General features: G+C 37.9%; 1 protein-coding gene and 1 long non-coding RNA gene across 6 annotated transcripts in view; one reads left to right on the top strand and one right to left on the bottom strand.

Moving 5' to 3' along the window:
* Nucleotides 1–2,463, top strand: part of PHF14 (PHD finger protein 14) — a 200,505-nt gene extending 198,042 nt beyond the window's left edge. For all 4 annotated transcript variants that reach the window (XM_079931046.1, XM_079931045.1, XM_079931052.1 and 1 more), the window contains one exon: nucleotides 2,141–2,463. In XM_079931046.1, coding sequence (XP_079787172.1) covers nucleotides 2,141–2,215 — 75 coding nt within the window. In that variant the 3' untranslated portion in view covers nucleotides 2,216–2,463. The remainder of the gene's footprint in view (nucleotides 1–2,140) is intronic.
* LOC307191212 overlaps nucleotides 1–22,625 on the bottom strand; it is a 69,255-nt gene that overhangs the window by 2,253 nt on the left and 44,377 nt on the right. Inside the window, exons 2-3 of one of the 2 annotated variants that reach the window (XR_013829641.1) lie at nucleotides 4,259–4,412; nucleotides 1,390–1,515 (exon numbers count right to left, since the gene is read on the bottom strand). This is a non-coding gene — a long non-coding RNA (uncharacterized lncRNA). The remainder of the gene's footprint in view (nucleotides 1–1,389; nucleotides 1,516–4,258; nucleotides 4,413–22,625) is intronic. The other variant, XR_013829642.1, reaches the window with a different exon arrangement.

Raw genomic sequence — 22,625 nt, 5'->3', positions numbered from 1 at the left:
AAAATTCAACAACAAAAAGACTGACATTATATGAAGAATGTTAGTTAATTATGAAAGTAAATATTATAGATACTTCCTAGTCCTCAGGATCATCAGGGTAACCAAGCTTGTTAAACCAGTAAGTCATATTGCTGTGGGAACTTAGCAGACTGTCCACGTGATAAAGCCTCCACTTTTTTTCAAAAATTAAAGAATATGAATTCGATAACGGTGAGTTTGGCTTATGATGTTTCAAATATTTTTGCTTATTTCTGTTTTCAATAATGTTTTAGTAAATTCAGAAGTGTAACTACTGGATAAGGAAGGATATTATGCTTTTCCAAATTACAGACCTCTCTTTTACTCATCTTTTATTCCACTGTTTCACATAGTTCAGGAAACATTTATTGGACACCCCCCCCATACACTAAATGTGCCCTGCCTTGAACAACTAGGAATATAAGATAAAGAAGATAAAGCCCTGCCTTGAACAACATATAAACAAATTCAGTGCTACCTAACAAAAATTTCTTACCACCTTTACCTGCTGTTTTAACACTTTCTGTCAGTGTTTCACTGACAGAAGACGACAGTGGAAAGTGTGGAATAGGATTTGCTTTTTATTGGGTTGTAATTAAAGTGTAATCTCTACAGACTCTTATCTTAGACTCTTAAAGTGGAAACTACCTTCATTAATAGATTTTCAAGAGTCAATTGAACATAATATCTCTATTCAGTAGAGACAAATTGGAAAAAAAATTAAACAGCACACAGTGGCTATTGCGCTTAGATAAATATATTAAAATTACATTGCCAAAATTGATAGTCAGAAACCCCATTCCTTGCAGCCAACATATCTGTAATGATTCAGGTTGATTGATAATATTGATAATTTCTCTGCTTTCCTGGTGTTGACAAAGGCTAAATCACAGGTGCTGTTGAAATTTAGAGACAATGTATATAAAGGAAGCTTTCTCCACCTTAATGTTTATGGGCAAGGGTGTGGTCTTTCGTGGAAAACAAATATATATATATATATGACACTTAACATATATATGTTATGTATAAACATTATATAAATATGTTATACATATTAACATATATATAACAAATATATATTTGTTATATATATACACCTTGATTTTCATTTACTTAATAAAGTCAGTTTACTTAATAATTATTTGTTAGCAAAGCTTAATAATTATTTAATTGAATTTGGTTTTTATACAGAGATGCAGGGTGATGTGTAGTGATATTGATGTTATTACTGCTGTCCAGAGATACTTAAGAAATTAAGCTACTCATACTTTAATTAACTCAGTAAAGAGTTAGACAGTGTTCTTTACTTCCATTGATAAAAATGGCAGGCCTATCAGAAATATTAGAAAAGCAAGACTGCTTTGTACTTACGTGTTGTTGAAGGAACATATATGATGAGATGGGTTATAAAATGTAAGATGAAATATTTTTCCAGATTCTCATTATTTATACTTTGGAGGTCACCATTTAATATTGAACACAAGATACACTTCATTCCTATGGAAGCAGACATTATGATGTCACTTTATTTATTCACCATGTTCCACAGGAACCTGCTATGAATTATGAGGCCACCACTTAGAATGAAACTGTAGAATGTAAGCATTCTGTCGCCTCACGTGCCCATTTTAGAGTTTCCTATTTTAGAACTGACTGATCTTCAGATAACATGGTGGCACAAGTAATTGGAAAATTGGCAGACCTGTCAAGAAAGTATGCTGGATGAGACCAAAATGCCATGCTGGGTACATAAAATGTCTCAGAAGTTAAATTTACTGTTTTTTATCAAATAGTGAAGTAAAAATATCTGGTTGACCCCCTAAAAAGGACACTTTTTAGTAGCAGGTGCTTTCAAAAGTAATTCTTAAGTCATTGATAAAATAAGTTGTTTTTAAAAACATACAGAAATTTTTAGTCAATGTGTAGTATAAAACAGCACCCACTGAGAATGTTAATGTTTAAATGTTGCATAATTGTGCCATTTTGTTTATAGCCTTTCCCCTACGATTACTGGAGTCATGATAGTTAATTCATCAGAGAAATGAAGTTAAAGTGTATTAAGTATAGGTGATAAAATGCCCTGAAGTTTATATTTTAATGTTTTCTAAAATTTATTTCACAGGAAGATGAAAATGAAGCTGAAAGAAAAAATACATCTCAGGAGCTCAACATGGAACAGAAAAATCCAAAGAAATAAAGGATTTTCTGTAGTGTTTTGAAAAGTTTGCAACTTACATAGTAGCAGATGAAATTTCTAATTGTAAAATGTTAAATTGTAAAATCTAATTTGCAAAATGTTCTCAATAAAGTCATTGAAAATGAAATAGGAACGTGCGTTTGGAATTTGTATTTTTTAAGAGCGATTTAAACTTTTATATAAAAGTTAGACCGTTAAAATATTTTTTTAAATTCTTTACTGAAATTTGAGAATAAGAGACAGAATTTTATCTGTAACCCAAGTGTTAACACATGTGGATGACTTTAAAAAAAAAAAAACTGAAAGTCTTTTCCCCTTACAAGCCTGTTGTCTTCTTCAAGGACCTTAACAGAATTCCAATTAATATAAAGAAAGTCCAACATAGTTCAAAAATGAACAGGAAATGCTTGCATGTGAAAACACTGAAAACCAACTACTGCCACAAGATTAAATACCATTTTCTGATTTCTGCCAATGTTTTTGGCAGATGTCTTTGGTTATTTAAAGCAGAGTTTCTTAAAATTAGAAGCAGAGTTCCTTAAAATGGGAAGCAGAACTTTGGAAGGCTTATAAGAGAATGCCAGCATACACTTCTTCCCTGTGAGAATGAAATCTGTATACTTAGCCTGGAGCCATAGTTTTATCACAAGCATCTGAGGAGCTCAGTAAAGGTGTGACAGTGGGACAGGCTGGCAGCTCTGATACAGTAGGCTGAAATGGGGAAAACTGCAAGTAGGCAAGATAGAAAAGTCATTGATGTATAGCCTCAAATAATGTAACTATGGATATCAGGAAAACAGCTATATCCCACAGACTAGACTCCCTGGATGAATTTTGAAGCAGAGTTTGAGCCAAAGAAAAGCCTGAGTAGGCATGTCAGAGTCTGAGGAGGGCCTGTGCAATAAGCAAATACAAAGATTAATTTGACTTTTTCCCATTTTTTCCCTATTTTTTGGAATAGATACTACTCTATTTCAAAATACCCATATTCACTTAGATTGGAGTTACATTAGCGGTGTCACATTTGAAAAGAAACAATAATACATGATTCATATTATCATTAAAATCTATTACATATACTATGTTGTAGGTACTGTGCTAAACAGTATTCTTTATACCACTAATCATCCCTATTAACATATAAGATAGTTATTACTTTTCTTCACGTTACCAATGATCAATCTGAGACTTAGGGAAAATAAGTTAACCAAGGTTATGGAGCGTGTAATTGGCAGAGCAAAACTTCAAACCCAAGCAGTCTCACCCCAGAATATCACATTTAATTATTGTGAACTACCTATGTCATACCTCTTTCAATTCACTATCTTCCCCAAAAACATAGTCTTTGTTGTTAGCACCTTATTTACCACCTGCTACCTCCCGTTTAATTATTTTTCTTCCCTAAATTCTTAGCCATGCTTAATTTGAAAACTTTGGCTTAAGTGAAGTAATTAACTACTATTCCAGCTCCCCTAAAACATGAAAATCCTGCTTTATCTTTTCTACGTTGAGTGACGATGGAACAAGTGTAAAAGCATCTTACTGCTTCTCTACAATTTTTCAGTAACTTTTTGGCCATATTTTTCAGTAGACTGTTTATTTAGTTACTAGTGTGCTGTCATCTCATCTCTTAATACTTTCATTTCTAAAATAAGTTGCTGAGTATGAGAAGAGGGACACTCAGCCACCCAACAAGCATTTTAAATATTTATATTTGTGATACCTTTAATCATTTAAAACTCTAGTTTTCCTTTTTAGAAATATTTTAAAATATGTATGTATCCCTTGGCTTATGGACAATGAGTAATAAAGTAAATCACTGTAAATTTCCTTTAGGGAAAATCTGCCGTATGAATTTATCAAATTTTTAGGGTTTATACACTTATGTCTAAGTATATACACATAAATCTTGTTATAATGCTAAAAGATTGCCCACATTATATGACTAAGCTGGTACTTTTTTTGAATCAAATTTTGCATATTATGTAGTTTTTTTATAGGATATAACATATTGTAATAGCTCAGGTTGCCATAACAACATACCTCAGGCTGCTTGGCTTCAAAAGCAGAAATGTATTTTTTCACAGTTCTGGAGGCTGGAAGTCCCAGATCAGGATTCAGCAGGTTCTGGGTTCTGGTGAGGACTCTCTTCCTGGCTTGCAGATGGTGGCCTTGCTTCATCCTCACATGGTCTTTCCTAGGTGAGTACACATAGAAAGAGGGCAGGTGAGCTCTCTGGTCTCTTTTTATAAAGACACTAATCCTATCGGATCAGGACTCCCAACTTCACGACCTCATTTAACCTTAAGTACTTCCTTACTCCAAATACAGCCATACTGGGAACCAGAGCTTCAACATGTGAGAATTGGCAGAGGTGGGGATGGGGAGGGGCACATTCAGTCCATAACTTATTTAAATAAGTCCAAATGCCTGTTATAACAATTCCAGTTATGTTAAGGAACACTAGAGTGAAGTCCCAATGAAATGTTTATGGCAATGTGGATTATATATATTTAGGATCCTTAGAAACATTAACAATTAGAATATGATCTAACAATTGATTTCTAAAGAAGACAAACCACTACACAGTTATATATACGTGTTTTATCTCCACATCCCCATTACTTAGCTTGTTTCCTGACCCATATTGGGTAAGTTAGCTAAGTAACTAGCTTAGTTAGTTACAGCTAAGTCAGCCTGTAACAATATAGAATACCTGAAAGACAAAACTTCTTTATACTTCATGACGCCTGTATAATTTCCACCCACTCAACTGAATTGTATTTTCTTCATGTTAATTATTGAGCTATACTTCTTCACATTTTCAAAGAATTTAAAAGTAAAACAACTTTTAATCAGTATTTGTCTCTATCATATTTACATACATCATTTAAAAAAAAAAAACTATACAGAATTCTACTCTCTCCTCAGGTCTGTGGAACACAGAGCAGAAGTAGGAAGAGGTGTTAATGCTGTCCTTGAAAGGAAGTTGCTGTGCACTAAAATGCCCACATTCTTAAATTCATCCAACAAAATTGTATTGGAACCTACTATATGCCATGCACTCTCTATCACCGGGGAATCATAACAAACTCCCTCTGCTGTCACTGTCTTAAAATTCTTAATACTTTTTGAATAAGGGATCCCACAGTTTTACTTTGCACTGGGCCTGGAAATTACATAGCAGGTACTAACATATGTTGCTTTTACTCTTTAAATCAGTTTTATTGGAGTATAATTTACATACAACAACATGCACCTATTTTGAATTAGCAGTTCAATAAAGTTTGATAAATGTACATATCTACATAGGTACATTTATAGCATTTCAAGATATAAAGCATTTCCATCACTCCAGAAAGTTCTCTTTTGCAGTTTTACAATCATTCACACACCTCTACTATAGCAGTGGATTTGCTTTATTTTTCTTGATTAGTTTGCCTGTTTTAAAATTTCATGCAAATGGAATCATTTCATCTGTATTCTTTTGTGCCTGGCTTTCTTCACTCAACATAATATTTTGAGATTCATCCAGGTTATTTAATGAATCAATAGTTTATTCCTTTTTATTACTGAGTACTTTTTCATTGTATGAATATACCACAATTTGTGAATCACCATTGTGTGAATATACCACCTGTTGCTGGACATTTGAACAGACATTATACAAAAGAAGATTTACAAATGGCCAATAAGTGTATGAAAACATGCTCAACATCATTTAGTTATCAGGAAAAAATACAAGTTAAAACCACAGTGAGTGACTACTGTATACCCATGGAAATGTCTGTGTTGTCCAATACAGCAGCCACTAGCCACATGTGGCTATTCAGCACTTGAAATACAACTAGTCTGAATTGAGATGTGCTGTAAGAATAAAACACATAACCAATTTTGGTGACTTAGTATGAAAAAAGAATGTAAAATATCTTAACTTTTGATTATAGGCTTAAATGGTAATATCTGGATAGATTTGGTTAAATAAAATATATTACTAAAAGAAAGTTCAACTATTTTCACTTTTTTAATGTGGTTCCTAGGAAACTTGGATGTGTAAATTCCATTGTATTTCTACTGGACAGTCATAGGTGATCATTTAGACTCAGATAATGAAATGTTGGTGAGGTTATAACACAACTAGAATTCATACAAAAAACTCAGCTAAGCCATATCAGGCTCATGGCCCATAGAAACTCAGAAATAATAATTGTGTTGTTATAAGCTGTAAATTTTTGTGGTAATTTTTATGCACCAATAGAACTCTAATGGAGGTATTACATAAAAGGTTAGGGATAGGTTGCTACTGCTGGCAAGTTAGGCATTCAGCAATGGTAACCAAATCAAGAGTAAACACTTATATTATTTTCTAGACACAGCCTTCATCCCTCCAGAATGTCCATTTTATTCGTGAGCCTATTAAGAAAGCAGTGATGGAAAGAAGCAGACTAACAGCCAAGGGAATTGTCATCTTGTCCATGTGACTGCTGGTTCAAGTATAAAATGGTACACCACTTTGGAAAGAAGTTTGCAAGTTTCACATGAAGGTAAACATGCCCTTAATATATGACCCAGTTACTCTGCTATAGATTTTTACACACGAGCAATGAAAAGAGATGCCCACAAAAAGATGTATATATGAATATTTTAAACAACTTTATTCATAATATTCTTAATAGCCAAAAACTGGAGGCAATTTTTTGTCTTTTAATTAGAAGTTGTGCTTCATAATGGTCATTTTTTTTTTACAACTTTATTGGAGTATTACTGCTTTACAATGGTATGTTAGTTTCTGCTTTATAACAAAGTGAATCAGTTATACATATACACGTTCCCATATCTCTTCCCTCTTGCGCTCAATTCCCTCCCACCCTCCCTATCCCACCGCTGTAGGGGGTCACAAAGCACCGAGCTGATATCCCTGTGCTATGCGGCTGCTTCCCACTAGCTATCTGTTTTACGTTTGGTAGTGTATATATGTCCATGCCACTCTCTCACTTTGTCACAGCTTACCCTTCCCCCTCCCCATATCCTCAAGTCCATTCTCTAGTAGGTCTGTGTCTTTATTCCCGTCTTGCCCCTAGGTTCTTCATGACATTTTTGTTTTCTTAAATTCCATATATGTGTGTTAGCCTACAGTATTTGTCTTTCTCTTTCTGACTTACTTCACTCTGTATGACAGACTCTAGGTCCATCCATCTCACTACAAATAACTCAATTTTGTTTCTTTTTATGGCTGAGTAATATTTCATTGTATATATGTGCCACATCTTTATCCATTCATCTAATGATGGACACTTAGGTTGCTTCCATGTCCTGGCTATTGTAAATAGAGCTACAATGAACATTTTGGTACATGACTCTTTTTGAATTATGGTTTTCTCAGGGTATATGCCCAGTAGTGGGATTGCTGGGTCATATGGTAGTTCTATTTTTAGTTTTTTAAGGAACCTCCATACTGTTCTCCACAATGGCTGTATCAATTTACATTCCCACCAACAATGCAAGAGTGTTCCCTTTTCTCCACATCCTCTCCAGCATCTATTGTTTGTAGATTTTTGATGATGGCCATTCTGACTGTGTGAGGTGATACCTCATTGTAGTTTTGATTTGCATTTCTCTAATGATTAATGATGTTGAGCATACTTTCATGTGTTTGTTGGCAATCTGTATATCTTCTTTGGAGAAATGTCTATTTAGGTCTTCTGCCCATTTTTAGATTGGGTTGTTTGTTTTTTTGTTATTGAGCTGCATGAGCTGCTTGTAAATTTTGGAGATTGATCCTTTGTCAGTTGCTTCATTTGCAAATATTTTCTCCCATTCTGAGGGTTGTCTTTTTGTCTTGTTTATGGTTTCCTGTGCTGTGCAAAAGCTTTTAAGTTTCATTAGGTCCCATTTCTTTATTTTTGTTTTTATTTCCATTTCTCTAGGAGGTGGGTCAAAAAGGATCTTGCTGTGATTTATGTCATAGAGTGTTCTGCCTATCTTTTCCTCTAAGAGTTTGATAGTGTCTGGCCTTACATTTAGGTCTTTAATCCATTTTGAGTTTAGTTTTGTGTATGGTGTTAGGGTGTTCTACAATAGTGTTTGTAACAACACTTTAAAAGTAATAACTATCTACAAATGATGCTAATGAAAGTTTAAAAAGAAATTAAACAACATACAAAAAATTGTAAAAATTCAACATTCAGGGGCTTCCCTGGTGGCACAGTGGTTGAGAGTCCGCCTGCCGATGCAGGGGACACGGGTTCGTGCCCCGGTCCGGGAAGATCCCACATGCTGTGGAGCGGCTGGGCCCGTGAGCCATGGCCGCTGAGCCTCCGCATCCGGAGCCTGTGCTCCGCAACGGGAGAGGCCACAACAGTGAGAGGCCACAACAGTGTGAGGCCCCTGTACCGCAAAAAAAAAAAATTCAACATTCAAAAAATAGTGTGATGCCTTCTTGAAAACATTTAATGTAAAGATTTTTAATGATTTCATGTTCTGTTTTAATGATTTTTTGAATGACTTTGCACTTGAAAATACACTGAAACACAATTTAAAATGTTTAAACCTTAACTTTATCTTCTGGATAATTCTATCCATTTCCATTGGGATTAGAAAGCTTGACTGAGAGGGAAAGCAAGATGTATGCCCAGTTGCTCCAACTTTACATCACAGGGTTTTTTTTTGTTTGTTTTTTTGCGGTACGCGGGCCTCTCACTGTTGTGGCCTCTCCTGTTGCGGAGCATAGGCTCCGGACGCGCAGGCTCAGCGGCCATGGCTCACGGGCCCAGCTGCTCCGCAGCATGTGGGATCTTCCCGGACCAGGGCACGAACCCGTGTCCCCTGCATCGTCAGGCGGACTCTCAACCACTGTGCCACCAGGGAAGCCCTCCAACTTTAAATGACTATAAACTGCTTTGAGTTTCAACTGTCTATGAACTTCTTTGAGTTTTATTTCCACACACATCAAATAAGACATGCTCTTTCCAAGGTATAATATTTCTCATTTGTAACTTTCTGATCATCCAGATGAAATGAAGTGAGTCTAGGTAGCTTTGCTTCTCTAATATTTTTTGGAAAGCAATAATTATATTCCTATTGTGAGTAGGTATCTATTCTTTCATATGTATATATTCTTTCTGTAAAACAATCACTAAGACTCTCCTCTAAGATTAAACATTTGGAGGCATTTGAAATATCTGTACTCTCTTGTAATTTGTCTTGTTTTTCCCAGATGCAACCAATTGTTGCTCTTTAAGTCGGACGTGTACAAAACAAAACATGGAAAATATTTCCTATAAGTGCATCTCCCCCATGGCTATGTAAGATTTATTCCAAAATCCACTGAGAAAGAAGAAATAAGTTCAGTTAATTGCTGTGACATTTTCCAATGCCTTGGATCCCTGAGGCCTGCACACATCTCTATTGGTTGGGTGCTAGCACCGCATGAAACTGGAGCAACTTACTCCTCCTAAGAGTAGGCTAAATAATGTTTACTCTGAATAGTGAAGGTTGATTAGAAACCCTCTCCTTTTCACATTACCTCAAGAAAACAGTTTTTATACAGCCATGAATGAGCAAATTTCATCCCCGTCCCAGACTATCCTGAACAATCATAGCAAGTAATAATTGTCTCCCCATGGTGAATTCAATGTGGAGTCTGGGGTTTTGTTATCTAGAGAGGAAGTTAAGTGCTAACAGCAACCGCATGAAAACACATGCAACTATGGCATAATTCTGATTTGTTTAAAAAAAACAATTCATTTCCTTTTTACAAAGCCAACTAAGTACAACCATTTAAAACTGTTGAACCATGAAAGCCATTTTCCTTAAGCGTTTTAAATTTAGGAACAGACTCATGAAATTTATGGCTTTAATGAGATATTCTTTGCCTGCAGTCAGGATGAGAGCTAGATCATTGGTTTCTCAGCATGACACCTATATGTTCTGTGCACTTGATATCATGAGGCTCATCATAACACAGCCAACATCATATTAACGTTTGAAAGGTTCACTTTTGTCTCTTAGTTTATGTCTTTCATTTACACCTATGGCATGCTAAATATCTCACTCTAGAATAAAAGATATACTCTACCTTTATCGATACTGTCAATGGAGTAAAAAAATTGCTATTTTCATATCCATGTTTCAAGCCACAGTCAATAGATATGGTTTCCAGGAAACAATAGATAATTGAATCAGATGTTGTGTGTATAAGTCTGAATATGATACCCTTACTTTTGATACATAAGGAGCAGAAAATGTGGATTGCCCTGATGCATGCAGTTCCAACCATTATCATTTTTAATATTGAGTCTAATTCTAAATGTGATAAAAGATTATTGTTGCTTTTAAAGATAGATGAACTCTTGCAGGATATTTAGATTTCAGGGCAATGAGAAAGGCAACTTATTAAACAGTATCAGAAAGAGGTAATAACCACTGTAGAAATATGTCATTTTAGGTACCATTATGAAATAACACATATGAAAGAGCTCTGAAGAATCAATCCTACTATTTGCAAAATATCATTATTTTTTGACATTATACAATAAAATTCTATGATTAAGGAAACTAATCATTTAAGTTGTACTCTTAAATTTGTGCAAATGTTTGAAAGTATTTTATCTGTAAGATTATGATCCCTGTATCATTTATTATCATCAACAATTTCATATATATGCAAGAGAGTGGAGAGCAGAGTACAATGAATCCCCATGTACTCATAACTGAGATTCAACAATTGTTAAGATTTTGCCATGTCTGCTTTATCTATGTACTTTTTCCTCTCTCTCACCAAATTGTCTTAAAACAGATCCCAAACTGCAATACTTTTTAGCTTATGTTTCTCTCCTTTAAACAATTCATTGCTGATGGAGGTATATTTCATTTATACATGCTTTTCTATGACAGATGCACATTTTGTTTTGTTTTTTAATAATGTGAGACAATCAATAGGTTAATACGGTAATGGAAGATTGGACAACAGCACATTTTGCCTCATGCACGTCAGTCCACGGTTTTAGTGAAATTCAAAAAAAATTTGTTTTGTGTTTTTGTATTTTTTATAATGGTGATGGTCTAAGAAGCAGAAATTATACAGCATCACAGTTCACATTTGCGTTTCTGCACCTTAGGCAGAAAAATAGATCTAGTCAGAGCTGCATATCATAAAGGAGAACACGTTTCAACCTCCAGAGCACTGCTGGACCAAGACATCTTTCTGATTATACTAATAAGGGACAAAACTGGTGCATTCAGCAATGCCTTCAAAAATGTATTTTGTCAGTAAAAGTCAAATTAACAATTGAACATTGGTTCAGGGTTCTCTTTTTTTAAGACTTTTTGGCAAGTATTGATTTGAGATTTGAAATTTTACACTTGATTGTATCTAATTCTCTAAGTCAGGAATAGTCTTATGAAAAAGGTTTTAGTAGGCTGTTTGTCTTCATTGCCCTTAGACACACCCAATCTGTGAGTTACTTCTTCCTTCACCGCAGCCTAGGTCTATCTTCCCTGAGGAACAACTGTGCTCAAGACCTTTCCTTCACACCTACATTTTTCCTAGACTCCTCTGAAATCAAGCTCTCCTTCTGCCTCCCCTCCAATCCATGATCTATTTTCCATGGGGTTCCACATACTCCATTTACTTATATCACAAGAGAACAGCTGACGAATATGGTGAATGGATTCTTCATGAGTCTATTAGGCTGTGCTAGTTTATGCTGTGGAACCAAACAATCCCTGAAACCTCAATGCCTTAAATCAACAAAAGTTTACTTCCCACTCACATCACTATGTGATATGGGTTAGGTGGCTCTTCTTGGCAGTTCTCTCTAATGTTGACATTGCAGAGTCTCCATTTCACTGTGAGTGAGGGGGGAAGAGAGACAGAGACAGATTCTGGTTCTGGTTGGGGAGACAAAAAGGGACACAGAAAATTGTCATGATTAAGTGCTCCAATAGAGGCTGATAAAGGGTGATATAGATCACAGCTAAATAAGCCCAGAGGTGGAAAGAGCACTCCATAAAAATAATACTTGAGTCTGACTTTGAAGACCTGGGATTTTATCAGAAATAGTAGTGGGAAGAGTGTTTCAGAGAGGTGAAAGAGCAGTATGCAAAGGTGCAGAGTTTTCAAACGTTAAAGACAACTCAGAGTGTCTGGATCCAGGAGAATGCAGGGCAGGAAGTGAGAGGAGCTGAGTCTGGGAAGATAGGATGACGTTTTCCCGTGAAAGCCTTTGGGTCTTTGCTAAGGCACTTGGATTTAGCTCTATAGAACTGGACATACATTAATATCAAATGGTAATGAGGAACTAGTGGTAATGGCTGTACAATATTGTGAATGTAACTAATGCCACTGAGTTACACACTTTAAAATGGCAAGTTTTATGTTATATACGTATTTTTTTGCCTCAACATAAAAAAATAATAGAATATACCAAAAACCATTGAATTGTACAGTTTAAATGGATGAATTTTGTGGTAGGTGCATTATATCTCAATAATACTTTTTTTTTAAAGAGTTAAGCCTAAAAAATAATAAAATCGTATGAGGAGCTTGTAAGAAAATTGACATTTGAGCCCTATCCAATGATCAATTAAATCAGAATCTCTCAGGGTGGGCCGAGCATTCAGCAGCTTGAAAAGTGCTCCAGGTGATTCCAATGTATGGTACAGAATCACTGCTGTAGGCAATAAGAAACCAGCGAAGAATTTTAATCAGGGGAATAACATGATCAGATTTGCATTTGAGGAACACAGATCCCTAGCTCAGATCTTTCAGTAGCCACATACATGCGTATAGAGACTTTATTCATAAATGCCCAAACCTGGAAACAACTCAGATGTCCCTCAACTGGCAAATGGATAAATAAACTCTGGTATATTCATATAACAGAATACCAGGTAGCAATTAAAAAGGAAAAAAAAACCCCACCATCTTGACCATATTAACTGTATTTCTGATGCCTCAAACTCTATTGGCCAAGGCAGAAACTGTGCTTAGTTCCTTTTGGGCTTGTCTGCTGCCCAGCCAAGCTTTCCTGTTAACCTCAGCAATGTCACTCTCTGTCACTCAAGCCAGAGACCTCTTGCATTTTGCCTTCATTTTTAAGAGTTATGATGTACGTATAGTAAAATTCACACTTTTAATGTACAGTCCTGAGTGTTTTGACAAACCATACACTTGTGTAGCCACCACTACAAGTAAGTCAGAGAACAGTTCCATCACAGCCCAAAATTCCCTTGTGCCCCTTCATAGCCAACTGTCAATGTCTCCTCCCCACACCCAGACTCTGGCAGGCACTCTTCTGCTTTCTGTTCCTTTAGTTTTGCCTTTTTCAGCATATCATATACATGAAATAATATAGTATGTAGCTTTCTGACTGGAGATTCTTTCACTTCAAATTGTTCATCTGGGACTTCCCTGGTGGCTCAGTGGTTAAGAATCCGCCTGCCAATGCAGGGGACATGGGTTCGAGCCCTGGTCCGGGAAGATCCCACATGCCGCGGAGCAACTAAGCCTGTGCGCCACAACTACTGAACCTACGATCTAGAGTCCACGCTCTAGAGCCCGCAAGCCACAACTAACGAAGCCCGTGTGCCTAGAGTCCGTGCTCCTCAACAAGAGAAGCCACCACAATGAGAAGCCCGCGCACCACAAGGAAGAGTAGCCCCCGCTTGTCACAACTAGGGAAAGCCCGCGCAGAGCAACGAAGACCCGACACAGCCAAAAATAAATAATAAAACAAAATGTTAAAAAAAAAAATAGTTCATCCGTGTGGCTTCATGCATCATTTCATTCCTTTTTATTGCTGAGTAGTGTTCTTTGTATGGATGGACCACAGTTTGCTTATCTACTCCTTAGTTGGAGATATCTGAGTGGTTTCCTGGTTTTGACGATTATGAATAAAGTTGCTATAAACATTTTTATACAGATATTTGTGAGGACATGATTTTCAGTTTTCTTGGGTAAATGCCTAAGAGTGAGATTGCTGGGTCATGTGGTAAGTGTATATTTAACTTTATAAGTGCTACCAGAGTGTCTGTCCAAGTAACTGTAACATTTTACAATCCCACCAGCGGTATGTGGTGGCTACAATTGCTCCACATCACATTCTCATCAGTACTTGGTATTTTTTGCTTTGTTTTGATTTGGCATTAGCCATTCAAGTGGGCATCTCATTGTGGTTTTAATTGGCAATTCCCTAATGACTGATGATGTTGAACATTTTTTCATGTGCCTATTTGCCATCTGTCTATAATCTGCTGAAGTGTCTGTTTAAATCTTTGGCCCATTTTTCTACTGGGTTGTCTGCAAAGTCATTTTTTAATGTCCCTGATTGTCTTTCTCTAGCTATGACTAAGGCAGTCAGTTGTTCCTCCATTACAATAATCAGACTTTCTTTTTCTATCATTCAATATCCTTCTAGGTCCTGCTTTCAGGAACTAGTAGCATCCTCTTGTTAGATTCAGCCACCTATCTTTCCTCATTTGAGGCCGTCCTCTCACGAACCTCATGTCTCTGAACTCCCCTTTTCATCTAATGAAGTTGCTGCCTCTGTTCTCCATCCTGGATAATTCAGACTTCCTCATCGATACCCATAGCTCCCAACCTGCATTTAGCCAAGGCTGTTGTGCATTGTCTTTTTTTCCCTCTCTGTTACCCCAAATATCCTTTTTCTCCCTTTTCAGGTTGAAGGCTTTCCTCAAATATCTAGAAATCCTCTACTGAAGCACATACTTAAAAAGTGGGCACTATGTACGTAGGGCAGATTGTAGGCTGGTGAGCTCCACCCCAGGAGGTTTTGATGAGAGAATCCTCCAAATGTCACCACCTCCGATTCTTTTCTGTGAGGCTGGCCATTTCGTCTGGGAAGAATGCTGTCACCTCCGTCTTGGAACTATATGTCTTGAGACAGTGTGCGGGGTTGGGAAGCCAGGGCTCTCGTGGGGCTAGAGAGTCTCATGGCGCCACATGTATACTCACTCAACCTCCTGAGGTCAGTAGGGAGCCTCCCTGTGTCCTTAGGAGAACATGCTGTCCCTCCATCTGGAGACTCTCTGGTTTACTTGGTGGTCTCTAGTTTTACCTTAGCTGGAGGAACAATCACCTGACTATGCAGGTTGGGGAATTCACCCAGACATCTGTTCCTTATTCATGTTTTTTTTTTCCAGCTTCATTCTTCACTCCAGCCTCCCATTTACGCCTGGCATTTCCATTTCTTGAGTTTTTAATGGGGTTTGAGACACATACTGGACTGATTCCCATCCCCCTTTACAGGCACCTGGGCCTCACCTTTCCTGCCTAGCTAAGACAGTTGTCATTCATCATGCTCTTTCCATTGTTCTAAATTTGACTTTATTTTTCTCCTTGTCCCTGTGATTTCAAATACTTTTATTTCTCTACTACATTTTTACTGGATCTTGGGGAGGCAGCAGAGAGAAACATGGATTCAGTCAACTATTTTTAAATCAAAAAAGCTCTAATTTTTAAATATAATTTTTTACAGGGTTGTGAAATTTCTTAGATATAGTTTGTAAAGAATAAAAATCCACATGAGACTATTTATGTAAAGGGAGATATTATGTGGGAGTACAGGGGTGTCTCACAGAATCCAAGTGCTGGAAAACCTCAGACATTCTGGAACGGCGAACTGGAAAGTCTTCAAGAATCAGAGTAGCCAATTGGCAGCATTCCTCTCTGTAGTCTTCCACCTATTTTTCTTACCTGAAATTGGTTCCCTTTTCTCTCTTATATATAAAAACTCTTTCTGATTACTCATCAACATAGGTTCTAAATTAACCTTAACAGTCCCCTGATCTTCTAACACCAGGAATTTCTCCTAACGAAGTCTAAATTGTCCAATGAGGTGATCTGATTGGCTTAGTTCTCGAGTCACATGTTTTCCTATATCCAATCAGCTGAGGGCAGGGAGTGGTTGGCTACAAACATAGCAACAGCTAGGACCACTGGAAGGAGTCATTTCTCCCAGACCAGGGTCACTAAGAGTTATCTACCACATGAACATTAAATAAGTAGTAGACATGACAGTGTTCTGGTCATGATAAATATTAAATAACTTCTTTTCCACAAATAGTTCCACATTTATGGAATATCTTCTCTATCGCATCCTTTATAATTTCATTAAAATATTTTACTTCCAAATAAGCTTAAAGGGTATTATAATCTAGTAAGAAAAGAAAATGAATGCTAGTTATAGTGTCAAAGTGGCTCAGAGAAACTACACATGATGTTGAAAACGTAAAGCAGGAAGAACATGACTGTCTACAGAGGCCCTGAATGAGAAGGTAGTTGACGTGCAAGGTCCCAGGCCAGAATCTACAACTCGTCGACAAACACTCAGATCAAGACCTGAAACTTCTTAACGTGGCCAGAGCACAGTTAAAGCGAAGTCTCCTGAACCAAACTACTAATGGATTAAAAATATAAATGAGGCTGTCCATAGGAGAAGAAAGTTTAATTGGAAAGTAGGTCTAAATCTCTGGGCGGGGCGGGGGGGGGGCAAAAATGAAATATAAAAGAGGAAGCAAAAATCTATATAGAATTTAATTTCATTTTAGAGCTACTGTGGTTTTGGAATCATATTACTTTTCCCAACAGTCACATTTTCAAGGACACTATATAATGGGTATTCTGATGACAGAAATGACATACTTTGGAATATGAAAGATAATACAAAACTAGGGAAACAACTGTTGATTTAAAACACTGTTACAGAATTGGAACCAATTAATTTTTTAAAAGGATAAAATCAAGTGGGATGTCATTCCCAAAACTTTGAGAACATAAAAGTTAGATTTGTCTTTAAGTATTCTAAGCATACACAGGGAAGATATAGTTCTCTGGCTTGTAAAGGTTTACATTTTCTGCAGTTCATTGAACAGACGAAATGTCAAAGAGAGATCTCAGCTCTTGGTGTCCATAGTTTATATCATGAAACACAAAAGAGGCTGTGAGTTTCCCTTAAAGAAGAAAACAGAAAACCACTACCTACAAAACCCTCTTGCTCTGTACTTATTCAATACCTGTTTAACGTCTTTTTCCTTCTAGTTTAGTGCATAATGACCCATGAATCACATTTACCCTTTGATGAGCTGGGCTGGAGGTACAGGCTTGGGAGGGACAAGGAAATGAATTCTGCCAGCAACTTGATTGGAAAGAACCCTTTCTCAGTCAAACAGTCAGATGAGACCCATTCCTGGATAACCCTTAATTGCAGCCTTGTGGAAAACAAAGTGTAGCCAGACTCTTGAACCACAGAAACTGTCAGATAACAAATGTGTGTTGTTCGAAGATAAATTTGTGGTAATTTGTTACACAGCAATAGATAGTTAATACAATCAGTGCTTTCAAAGTATGTTTACTAGGACACTATTCTCATTTTAAAACAAGATTTCACATGCAAATCAGTTTGAGGACTGTTGCATTCTATATCCTATACCCCCCTAGAGGGTCACAGTGCTTTCTGAGAAGTACAGTGAGGACACTGTTAAATCAGAGATACCTTACTTTTTACCCATTATGGAGCCCAGCCCCATTTTGATAGTTTAACTTCTAGTAATATCTTATAAAACTAGTTTTCAAATTATCACACCACAAAGTAGTCACTGCAAAGAGCAATAGCCTACAAGCTGGAGAACACACCCCCTTGGAGGTACATCAAGACCTGCAATAAGTACTGGCATGTGGTAATTTTAAGGAAATCCACTTCCAGATTCTTGCCTCCTTATATATTCTTTTTCTAAACTCACCTACCAGACAATACTCCTGGGGAGGAGTCTTCAAGTTTCCCTTTTCCACTTCACAAAAGAAGTGACATGAATCCCATCCATTCCCAATAAACCTCTAGATGACACCCAAGAGGACAATATGAAACACTGGTCTCCATGTTGAGCGAGTGAATGCCCGTAAGATTGGGTATCACACTGCAGAAAAGCTAATGGAATGGGAGAAATTGTTGTGGCCAGCTTTGGAAAACTCGGTGTGCCACAAAGGGGCAAATAAATTCATAAATGAAAGTCCCCTCATAGGTAATTAAAGCAAAATGAAAAATGTCGAAGGATAGGACTAGGACATCCCTATGACAAATAAAACCCACAGCCTTGAGCCGCCGCTGAGCCTCCCTGAGCATGGCAGCCAGTCATAAGGAAGGAAAGAGGCTTAAAAAGCCCTGGGGTTGGAGGACGCGGAAACTGCGTCTCTGCACAACTAGGGCACCTACCAGACACTGGTGGGGGACCACAGACACCTAAGGGGATGGGAGGAACCCCCAGCGACCGGGTACGACGTGGGGCATGGGGTGGGGGAAGGAGAAGTGGAGGCAGGACGGGACTGGTGCCCCTGAGGGGCAGCTGGGGGAGGGGAAGAGATCCCACGCCCGAAGGGGGAAATAGAGGAACCACTGGGAGGGCAGAGGATCAAAAGGGAGCGTGGCCAGGTCTCCCTTGCCCACTTGGACCCCCGGGAGCCTGTTGAGATTCCGGGCCTGATCCTCTGCCCACAAAGGCCCCCTCCAGCCACAGGGATCCTGAAGGAGTGGGAGGGAGGGAAGGGGGAGCAAAAGTAAAGGCTGGACCTCCAGGACTGGCACCCCTGAGGGGTGGCTGGGGGAGGGAAGGAGTTCCTACACCCACAGGGACCCACCCACGGTTAGGGGTCCAGCATCTACGGGGGAGACGGTGGGGGGGGCGCACAAAAGAACGTAAGGGAACGGGGCCTGTGCTTTCCCTGTCCACTTAGGCACTGGGGAAGCCTATTGGGCTCCTGGCCCTAATCCTCTGCCCTCATAACCTCCCTCCTGCCGTGCAGAGCCCAAGCCCCGCCCCTACACCCACACCCAGGGCCCTACCTCTACACTTGGAGACCCCCTCCAACACGCTGAGCCTAAACCCCACCCACAGACCCTCACCCAGGGCCCTTCCTCCAAACTCCGGAACTCCACACTGCAGAGGCCCTGCTTTGGACATGATGCCTCCCGCCTTCCGCACAGGTCATAAGCAGAGGCCCTGCCCCATGCTTAAACATCACCACCCCACCCGCCTAGGCCCCGCCCTACCCTAACCCCACCCCTGCCTAAGTTCCAACCCCATCTAAACTCTTCCCCCATAGCCAAGGCTTTTTTTTTTCCTCTTTTAGATTGAGGTTCTGTTTTACCTCGTTGATTCACTGTTTTTGATTCTTTTATATTTTTATTTTTCCTAATCTTTTATTTTTCTAATTTTATTTTGTTCTTTACACTTTATTATTGCTCTCTCCTTTTGGCTTGTTCCCCACTGACCCCCTCATTTTTTTATTTATTTTTGTTGTGGTTTTATTTTACCTTGCTGCAGTTGTTTCAATTATAGTTTTACTTTTCCTAATATATTGTTTTCCTATCTAATTTTACTTATTTATTTATTTATTTATTTATTTTTTTGCGGTATGCAGGCCTCTCACTGCTGTGGCCTCTCCCGCTGCGGAGCACAGGCTCCGGATGCGCAGGCCCAGCGACCATGGCTCACGGGCCCAGCCGCTTCGCGGCACGTGGGATCCTCCCGGACCGGGGCACGAACCCGTGTCCCCTGCATCAGCAGGCGGACTCTCAACCACTGCACCACCAGGGAAGCCCTACTTATTTATTTTTATTCTTTGATATTGTACTGCTTTTTTTTTTCTTTCTTGCTTTTTTTTGTTTACCATGCCACAAAGCTTGGGGATCTTGGTTCACAAGCAGGGGATTGGGCCGAAGCTCCTGCAGTGAGAGTTCAGAGTCCAAACCACTGGTCTAACAGAGAATCTCAGACCCCAGGGAATATTTATCAGAGTGAGGTCTTCACGGAGGTCCTCATCTTAGCACCAAGACACAGCTCTACCCAACAGCCTACAAACTCCAGTGTTGGAAGCCTCAGGCCAAACAACCAGTAAGACAGGAACACAATCCCACTCATAAAAAAAAAAAAATTGAGATGGCAAAATAATATGTCACAGATGAAGGAGCAGGTAAAAACCTACAAGACCAAATAAATGAAGTAGAAATAGGCAACTACCTGAAAAAGAATTCAGAGTAATGATAGTAAAGATGATTCAAAATCTCAGAAACAGAATGTAGAAAATACAAGAAACATTTAACAAGGATCTAGAAAAACTAAAGAGCAAACAAACAGTGATGAACAATACAATTACTGAAATTAAAAATACTCTAGAAGGAATCAATAGCAGAATAACTGAGGCAGAAGAATAGATAAGTGAGCTGGAAGACAGAATGGTGGAAATAACTGCCAGGGAGCAGAATAAAGAAAAAAGAATGAAAAGAATTGAGGACAGCCTCACAGACCTCTGGGACAACGTTAAATATACCAACATTTGAATTATAGAGGTCTCAGAGAGGAAGAGAAAAAGAAAGGGTCTGAGAAAATATTTGAAGAGATTATAGTCGAAAACTTCCCTAAAACGGGAAAGGAAGTAGTCAATCAAGTCCAGGAAGCACAGAGAGTCCCATACAGGATAAATCCAAGGAGAAACATGCCAAGACACATATTAGTCAAACTATCAAAAATAAAAAACAAAGAAAAATATTAAAATCAGCAAGAGAAAAGCGACAAATAACATACAAGGGAATCCCTATAATGGTAACACCTGATCTTTCAGCAGAAACTCTGCAAGCCAGAAGGGAGAGGCAGGACATATTTAAAGTGATGAAAGGGAAAAACCTACAACCAAGATAACTCTACCCAGCAAGGATCTCATTCAGATTCAACAGAGAAATTAAAACCTTTAGAGATAAGAAAAAGTTAAGAGAATTCAGCACCACCAAACCAACTTTACAACGAATGCTAAAAGGAACTTCTCTAGGCAGTAAACACAAGAGAAGGAAAAGACCTACAATAACAAACCCCAAACAATTAAGAAAATGGGAATAGGAACATACATATCGATAATTACCTTAAACGTGAATGGATTAAATGCTCCAACCAAAAGACACAGGCTCGCTGAATGGTTACATAAACAAGACTCATATATATGCTGTCTACAAGAGACCCACTTCAGACACAGGGACACATACAGACTGAAAGTGAGGGAATGGAAAAAATTATTCCACACTAATGGAAATCAAAAGAAGGCTGGAGTAGCAATTCTCATATCAGACAAGAGAGACTAAAATAAAGACTATCATAAGAGACAAAGAAGGACACAGCATAATAATCAAGGGATCTTTCCAAGAAGAATATATAACAATTGTAAATATTTATGCACCCAACACAGGAGCACCTCAGTACATAAGCCAAATGCTAACAGCCATAAAAGAGGAAATCAACAGCAACACAATAATAGGAGAGGACTTTAACACCCCAATTTCACCAATGGGAGGATCATCCAAAAAGAAATAAGGAAACACAAGCTTTAAATAACACATTAAAATGGACTTAACTGATATTTATAGCACATTCCATCTAAGAAAAACAGAATACACTTTCCTCTCAAGTGCTCATGGAACATTCTCCAGCATAGACCATATCTTGGGTCACAAATCAAACCTTGATAAATTTAAGAAAATTGAAATCATATCAAGTATCTTTTTCAACCACAATGCTATGAGACTTGATATCAATTACAAGAAAAAAATCTGTAAAAATTACAGACACAGGGAGGCTAAATAATGTGTTACTAAATAACCAAGAGATCACTGAAGAAATCAAGGAGGAAATCAAAAAACAACTAGAAAAGAGAAAAAAAGAAAAAAAAGAGAAAAAAAAAACCTAGAAACAAATGACAATGAAAACACAATGACCCAAAACCTATGGGATTCAGCAAAAGCAGTTCTAAGAGGGAAGTTTATAGCAATACAATCCTACCTCAAGAAACAAGAAAAATGTCAAATAAACAACCTAACCTTACACCTAAAGCAATTAGACAAAGAAGAACAAAAAAACCCCAAAGTTAGCAGAAGGAAAGAAATCATAAAGATCAGATGAGAAATAAATGAAAAACAAATGAAGGAAGCAATAGCAAAGATCAATAAAACTAAAAGCTGTGGTTGTTTGAGAAGATAAACAAAATTGATAAACCATTAGCCAGACTCATCAAGAAAAAAAGGGAAAAGACTCAAATCAACAGAATTAGAAATGAAAAAGGAGACGTAACAACTGACACTGCAGAAATACAAAGGATCATAAGAGATTACTACAAGCAATTGTGTGCCAATAAAATGGACAACTGGGAAGAAACGGACAAATTCTTAGAAAAGCACAACCTTGCAAGACTGAACCAGGAAGGAATAGAAAATATAAACAGACCAATCACAAGCACTGAAATTGAAATTGTGTAAAAATCTTCCAACAAACAAAACTCAGGACCAGATGCATTCAAGGTGAATTCTATCAAACATTTAGAGAAGAGCTAACATCTATCCTTCTCAAACTC

The sequence above is a fragment of the Stenella coeruleoalba genome (genome assembly GCF_951394435.1).
Source record: "Stenella coeruleoalba genome assembly, chromosome: 9".
NCBI classification, from domain to species: Eukaryota; Metazoa; Chordata; class Mammalia; order Artiodactyla; family Delphinidae; genus Stenella; species Stenella coeruleoalba.
Note: the sequence above shows the minus strand (reverse complement) of the source record. Positions and strands in the feature narration are given on the sequence as shown.